The sequence below is a fragment of the Gallus gallus genome, chromosome 6 (assembly GCF_016699485.2).
Source record: "Gallus gallus isolate bGalGal1 chromosome 6, bGalGal1.mat.broiler.GRCg7b, whole genome shotgun sequence".
NCBI lineage: Eukaryota > Metazoa > Chordata > Aves > Galliformes > Phasianidae > Gallus > Gallus gallus.
Window position 1 is genome coordinate 33,268,854 of NC_052537.1, and position 7,696 is coordinate 33,276,549.

Below are 7,696 nucleotides of genomic sequence, written 5' to 3' on the forward strand. Positions count from 1 at the left end.
CACTTTGGAGATGAAAATGTTGGCTAAAGCTCTGGAAATTCTGACTCTAGTGTTGTCAGGCAGGCTGCCTTTACTTTGAGAGAAAATAATTCCTTTTAATAACACTATGTTACTTGGCTTTTTATCTGTTTTTACATTGTTCAATGAGGTTTTGCACTTCTGCATGTTGTGCAGCACCCCAAGAACTTTAGTAAAGGGAACTTCATGTAAAAAAAAGTTTGTTATTTCAGCACGTGCATCTAAAATTGCTACATTTGGGGAAATATTCTAATACAGTCTATTTTGATGGAACACAGAATTGTCACCCATTGCATGCCAATTCAAAAAGATGTATCCACTGAAGAGCAGAAATCATCTCTTAATGTAGCTCATTTTCATGGCATCTCTTACAGTACAGGAAATTCGAAGCATTTACGGTTTATTTTTCCATTTATCTCATAAACAAAGAAAACATTTTGCATAGCAACAGGCTTATTTATAGCACATTTTAAGATACACAGTTCTGTTTATTCTTTTACTGATATTAATGGAAATGATCCAGAAAAGGAAAACACATTATTTGGAGGTCTGACTCCAATCCCTCCCATACCCTAAAGTCAGTCAGTATCCTGGGAGCAGAGTGTTTGAAGGATTGGATCTGACTTCACTTCCTGAGGGACATGTAACTACAAAACCATCAGTCCTTTTTCAGACCCAGCCCACCTCAAACTCAACATTTCAGAGACTTCCACTTTCAGCCTGACCTTTTTTTCTTTTTGCCTTGCTGCCACAAACGACACATACATACATACATGCATACCTACATAGACTTATATTCTCCAGAATTACCAGACAGGCAGGCAAGCACTGTTTGCAACATCCTTTGTTTGTTTACTTATGCAGCTGCTGTGTTATGAGCAAGAATTACCATTATTTAGCACTGCAATCTAACACTCGGATTCTTTGTTATCTAGTTTCCCTAACAGCAAGTAACACACATTCGTATCTATACAACCTTTCAGAAAAGTTTATCTCATACCTGAACATGCAGTTTTGGTTCCCCGCTGCAGTGAACCCTCAAAGATTCAGTTCCATTATCCACTTCTGTCAACATAGATGCTGCCAGCTGCATGAGGTACAGTGATACCATTGATCCTGAAGTTGAAGGGGCTTTTGTATGAAGATCACCATCAACCAGTATCAAATAACACAAATACAGTCCCTACCTCTGTTTTTGAAATGCAGGTATTTCTGAAAGTATGTACCATCATGCTTCTCTTCATAATGCTCTTCTTCACTGCATTTTTTGAGCAAAACAAGTCTTCATAGTAACACAGGAATGCTGATTTAATGACTTCTCAGCTGTATTACCACTTTATTCACTTTACTTGTGTTTATTTCATCATTTGAGTGACAAGTAGTTGAGATCTCCAGAAAAGGCTCTGATGATGATAAGTCAGTGCTACAAAGATGGTTTTATAATTAAGATGATTTATTTGGCTGCATGTTGTTTTCATTCTGAGGAACGGGCTTTGTCAGTGCAAGATTTTTCTGAGAAGTGCTTTGGGTACTGCCTAGAGAATGGGCTCTTGTCTTTCACAAATGATGTTTGATAAATGGTTAAGCCATCTTCACTCCTTTTAACTGATTCAGAAGCCCACTCGAAGAAGTTCTGTGAGTTCTGCTGCCTTCTCTGTGGTTCCACCTTCCTTCGGCCCAAACCCTAGAAAAAAAGATGGAAAGAAAAAACCATGTAAACATATGACTTACGATCACAGTTTCACAGATGAAGCTTGTAACAGTCACTACCCCACAGGGAAGTTAACGAAGCTGTTACCACAGTGATTTCAAGAACTCATGGTTGATCTTTAGCAAGTTAAAAATAATATTGCCAGACTTGCCTGTACAAACATTTCTGGTTGCACATATAATGGGGAATATGTTGACTTACCACCCATCACTACTAATAAACCACTTACTTTCTGCACTTCTCTTGCATACTATCTACTCAAAGCTATTCAGCTGCACTTGGCTAATCTTCAGAGAAACCCAAACAATTAGGCTAATAATTTGATGTTTAGACTGCAATAAGGAAATGGAGACTACAAAATCTGAATCTTCAAAACTATCCCTTGTGTGTCCAAACATAGAGATATGGAGCCTGACTATTACACTCTGCAGCTTGCAGGAAATTTACTGAAATTATGCTTGATCAGTATCTCTAAAACTGTGAGACACCGCACAGAGTTCACAAAAATAGAGGTTATTCAGTATTAATGAATAATAAATACCAAAAAGCTAGATCTAACATAGCCCGAAGTCAGACATGCTTTCAGTATCACAATTTGCTTCTTCCTCCCTTATTCATTACCCTATAAACTGCACTATTCCTTCTGCCTAGAAAGATGTCAACAATCTAAGAAAAGGTGAAAAACATGAAACTGTTTTGCTGCAAATACAGTAAAGCCAGAATAACGATCCACAACATACATTTAAACAGATGAGCTGTAAAGAGAGCTGGAATGGAAAATAATACATTCTGAAGATAAACTGTTAAACTTATGATAAAGATGAGACCAAACCAAATATGTGGGACTGTAAATTGTAAGTGATTAAGAACTCTCTAAAGATCATCATAAAGGCAATCAATTTTATCTGAGTAATGAGACATATAAAAGGGTACAACATCATGACAAGCCGTACCTAACAGGACCACTAGAAAATGCCTGTAGGAGATCCAGACAGTGGGGCTCTTTATTCCCCTTGAATTCTGCTGTTCTCAGTGACTACCTGTGCTGCTGTATACATGTGCTAACCCCAGAGAAGTCACATCCTTACACTAATAAAAAATAGTTTCCTTTGCCATTTACATTTTTCCCTTCTCACGCTTTTGAACATCAATCGTGTTTGCAATGGAGAGGAAAGATACTGAGCTTTCTGATCCTTGTTAGTGTTGGGTACTTACAAAATCAAAATACTCTCCTACATTCTGTAGACAGTGTCTGTTGTCATGAGAAGAAAATGGGAAGTTGTTGTTCACCGCACACTGAAAAAAAAAAAAGAAACAATAGGAAAAAGCATGAATTTTCATAACTTGTTTGGAATTCTACCAGAATTAGTTCTTATATTCTGGCAGATGCTGAAATTGCAGCTGCCTACACTCTAACACAGAAGTCATTCTCATAGGTTAGATCTTAATTTGCACATAATTTTATTGGGACAAAATGGACCCGACCCCCTGCAGGTTCTAATATTTTTTATGAAATCATTAAGAAGATTTGTGTTCTCTGGACTTGTTGAACATATACATGATTAGTATAACAGTGGGAATTTTCAGATGAGAAATGCTACATACTGCCTACAAACAGCAAAATATAAGATATATGTCAGGATTGCCTTGTTTTATTCACTAGCAAGCCCAAAGCTAATTAAAATGAACTACAAAAGGGACCTCAAAACTGAATTAATCTGTGATTTATGTACTGAATGTCATGTACACTGCCTGTTGCAGGGGAAGTGGAAGAGGTATTAATCACATAACTAATTTATAATCTCATTTTTTAACAGTGTTCATCCAGTCTGTAAAATGAAACGAGTTTTAATTAAAAAAAAAAAGGGGGACAAATGCAAAATTTAACATATTTATTTATTCAAGTTTATTATATATAACTGCAATATTTTTAAAAGAGCTAGAAAATGAAACACTAAACACTCTTCTGGTCCATCAGATGACCCCTGTACTTCCTCAAACATTATTTTCCTGTCATGTTGGGAATCTGATTGTGTAAATGCTGTAGTAATTTTTATTTTTAACACTGAGAAATGTGGTTTTCATTTTTCTTACTGTGTTATTCACCTCCAGACAGAAGAGGAAGTTTTAATTTAATAAAAAAAATCTGAAAAAGTCGAAACAGATAAATGTGACTGAAATGCTTTTACAGGGCTACCTTACACACAGATTTTGGACTGAAGTCAGCCACAATACATCCTGGCATACAGGCATGTCTCAAGCAGCTATAATAACTAACACAAGAGAAAACTAACTGATGCTGAAAAGCAGCAGGACTTTGAGTATCCCAAATTATAACCATGTAACAGCAAAATACATTCCTTCCTCAGCACAGCTGGCCATCATTTCACTCCCTGAGGCATAAAGTCTGCCAGCCTGCTGTAACTACCACAAATACAAGTCTCTTCTTCTTCATAACTTAGCAAATGGTGCCTTGCAAACAGCCTGCCTGTCACAGGCTGTGTGTGCACAGCCACCCACCTGTTCCCTTGCCCGGAACACAGGTGGCAGCCTATCCTCCGTGCTCTGTGCTGCCTGCAGGTCCTGGCCCTGCCTCTGCGCAGAGTGTGTGGTGGACTCCAGCTGGCCCTGGCATTCTCCAACATGAGCAAACTGCAAAAGAATGGAAATGGCGATCGTTGTTAAAAAGCAACCCCATCAGAAATGTGGGCAAAATTCTATTTTCCCGGTTGTTTTTTCGTATTATTTGTATTGGAGCAGCCCCTAGCGGCCCTTGGCAGAAGCACGGAGAGCATCCCACGCACAGCACAATCCTTCCATATACAACCACCACCACTTCTCCAAGAACTTCCTGGGAATTGTTTGTATAATGATAGCCTAGTAAAAACAAGCCCTTTTTTTTTTCTTTTTTCTTTTTTCTTTTTTCCCATGCTGGCTGTATAACAGATTTAAAAGGTCATATATATATATAATTGATTTAAAAGCATAAAGGTTTTGGGGAATGACTCAGCCAAGTTTTAGGCCTGGATGAAGGAACCCCTGCAGCACTGCCAGCCAGGATATGGGATGCTGACAGGAGCCGGCAGGGCAGGAGCTGGAGGAAACGTCAGCTGGCAGAGCCCGAAGATTATCAGTCAGGGCTAAATATTAAGGAAGAGGTCACTAGCATTGCTGGAAAACTGTAACTGTGAATACCTAGGACGTTTTTCCCTTACAAACATCAGGAACATAAAGCCTCGCTTCCCCTGCAAATGCTGGTGTGGCTGAGGGCAGCCCGAGAGCTCTCTCACTAAAGGGTAACTTCTCCATTATCACATCACTTTTCCCACAGATTAAGGATAAAGAATCCGCACGTGATCAGCAGCCCCACAGGAGCCCCTCCTGCTGCCCTTCCCAGCCCTTACCCAGGCGCCGGTGCTCTCTGTGTTGCGGTTTGGCCACCTGCTCTTGGGCATGGCTCTGCGCCGGCTGCCAGCCCTGGCAGCTCTGAACCTTTCCCCCCCCCCCCCCCCGCCCCCAGAACGCTGGTTGCCATGGAGGGCATTTGTCCCTTTCACACAAGTGTCACCCCCTGAGGCCCCACAGTTCCTTGGAGACAGTGCGGGGAAGAAGCTCCCACTGAATGCCTTCTGAGCACTGCTCCATGCCACCCTGCCCAGCTCTCCCCAGAGCAGTGGGGAGATGCCCACTGGCAGGTGACCGGAGATTGCATCTCCGTGTAGCAAACCCTCTGCACTGAGTAAAGCTTGTGGGATGTTATCTCTTAAGTTCAGAAGTCGACTGACAACGGTGATTATTTTGATTTTTACAAGTACTTCTGCTGTGGCTGATGTTTCTGTATTGCAACACCTACTTTTTCAGTAACTGCATCCAAGTTAATTTTGTGAAAATTCATTAAAGTTGCCTTTTGAGTCTTCTGCCTTTGCCTTTGGTGAGACTGTTGTGAAGTGGTGCTGGTGTTTCATTAGGTCAACAGATGAGCAAAGAAATTGCTGCTCTCACTGGACCACTGTGCTTGGAAAAACAAGGGGCACTATTGAGTCTGCCCTCAAGTGAGAAAGAAACAGAGTTTGATTTAAAACGATTCACTAATTCTTCAGTCACTTCAATAACACAGTGTGAATGGTGTATCGGAAGAAAGGAGAGTCACTTGGGGGAAAAAAAAACACTTGGGGAAAAAAAAACACAATATTGCTTTACACATATGCATATCTTAAATACCCAAACTGTATTTCCTTATAAAAAAGCTGATATCACTTGAGGGATCTTTTTGCCTTCAAGTCTGAGGACTGACTTGCAAACATCTATACTATGTAAATGCCAGCTCTGTACCGCTGGGCATGGGTTGAGGACAAGAGTAAGGATGGGTCTGTGAAAGAAGTGGGACCATTGGGCACAGGCCAGGGACAACAGCAGGGATGGGATGGGCCTGTGAAGGGATTGAGATGTTGGTGCCATGCTGTGTGGCAGTGGCTTTGCAACATGGTGATAATCTGCACAGTGGCGCCCATGTGCTGTCCTGAGACATTCCAGTGTGCTCTTCCCAACACAGTCTCAAAGCTGAACATAGCAAATGCTTTTGTACACATAAGGTTCTGTAATACATTTTTGAAGAAGTGGAGAGCCAGTCAAAATTTAAGGCTTCTTTCACAGAAAGAAAAACTGAGGCAGAGACACTAAGGCCTTGCTTACCTCAAGGAAGGGGTGTAGCCAAGGCCAAACTCACAAAATTAAGCACAAAGCAGGACTTTGCCTCCCAGACCTTGAGAGAATGTCAAGAAGATGACACTCAAATGGCTCTGGCACCAGCCTGCATTCCAGCATATTGACATTCAAGGCTAACATAGGTGGGAATCAGATGCTATAGCTGGCAAATACAAGAGAAATTATGGTACTTGCATTGGTTAAGTATGAATGATTCAGACAGTCACAGCCATTTATTCTAAAGGAAATTACAAAGTTCCTGCAGGAAATCGAGTTTTCCATCTTACCAGCAGACACACGTAATGATATTTGGGAATACTAGCTGCCATGCTGCCACTTCTCAAGGCTTTCTTCTAAATGACCTGCTTTGTCTGTCTAGGAATCCACTGAAGTTTTGATAATAGATAAGAGCAATATTTTGGATGTCACTATTAATGACCCCACTCTGTAAGTTACTTTTAAGCACAAAAGCAAGCGACTTCCACAAGGACTTACAGAGGCTAATGTAAACTTGGCTTATGAAAAATAAGCTGTTCTAGATAACGCAATTTGGGTGGAGAAAACAAATAAGCAAGGCTGCAAGCACACTGCAGGATCAGCATCCTTTGAAAGGCTCAGGTGATTGCATTGTCCTCCCAGCCTTGAGTGTAATAGGCTGCACTGATGTCTGTGTGCGCCAGCATCAGCTCAGGGAGCTGCACAGATCAGTCACTGAGGAAGCCAGTGACAGAAATGAGAAGGATAATGAAGGATGTGACCAACAAAGAGCAGAACTACAGTTTGCTCTTATTCCTTTCCACGCCATTCCAGATGCAGTCACTTCAGGCCCATTACTGCAAGCTCAGACAAACAGCGCTTTGCTTTTAAGCACCTGCTGGGAGCTGTTTTCTTTTTCCTTTTCCTGAAGGTATGCAACAGTTTTGCTTTTACTGCAGTTTTCTGGCAAGATGTGGATCAATTTGAAAACAAGAAGTTTAAGGATGGAACTCAGGGAGTTCTCACCCTAAAACCACAGCGAGACTCTGAAGGAATATAATTAAGGTGTTCCCTCTTCGGTAGATTGTACGCATGCATTTCCACACAAATTTACAGTATTATTGTTACTAAGAGGTGTGCTTTGTATCAGTAAAAAGATGCAAAGTTAGAGAGGTTTCGCTTGGTTCGTAAGAGAAACAAAGCTCGTACAACCACGCTGCCAACTTACACATGGACACTCGGCTCTTCAGGCGCTCAGCCCTCCCTGAGGCACCGCCCACCCCGCTC

The 7,696-nt window shown here is 41.2% G+C and overlaps 2 protein-coding genes across 3 annotated transcripts in view; both read right to left on the reverse strand.

Moving 5' to 3' along the window:
• Positions 1 to 5,217, reverse strand: part of CTBP2 (C-terminal binding protein 2) — a 251,733-nt gene extending 246,516 nt beyond the window's left edge. Inside the window, exons 1-5 of one of the 2 annotated variants that reach the window (XM_040702806.2) lie at positions 5,134 to 5,217; positions 4,250 to 4,381; positions 2,945 to 3,025; positions 1,206 to 1,702; positions 1,019 to 1,105 (exon numbers count right to left, since the gene is read on the reverse strand). The gene's annotated coding sequence lies outside the window, so the exon portion shown is untranslated. Of the gene's footprint in view, positions 1 to 1,018; positions 1,703 to 2,944; positions 3,026 to 4,249; positions 4,382 to 5,133 lie in introns of both variants that reach the window. The other variant, XM_046943168.1, reaches the window with a different exon arrangement.
• TEX36 (testis expressed 36) lies at positions 1,493 to 5,184 on the reverse strand. Its single transcript, XM_001231849.6, has 4 exons — positions 5,134 to 5,184; positions 4,250 to 4,381; positions 2,945 to 3,025; positions 1,493 to 1,702 (listed from the first exon to the last, which is right to left on the reverse strand). Exons 1-4 carry the CDS (start codon positions 5,182 to 5,184, stop codon positions 1,493 to 1,495), a joined length of 474 nt encoding a protein of 157 aa, XP_001231850.1.
• Positions 5,218 to 7,696: the final 2,479 nt, after the last annotated feature.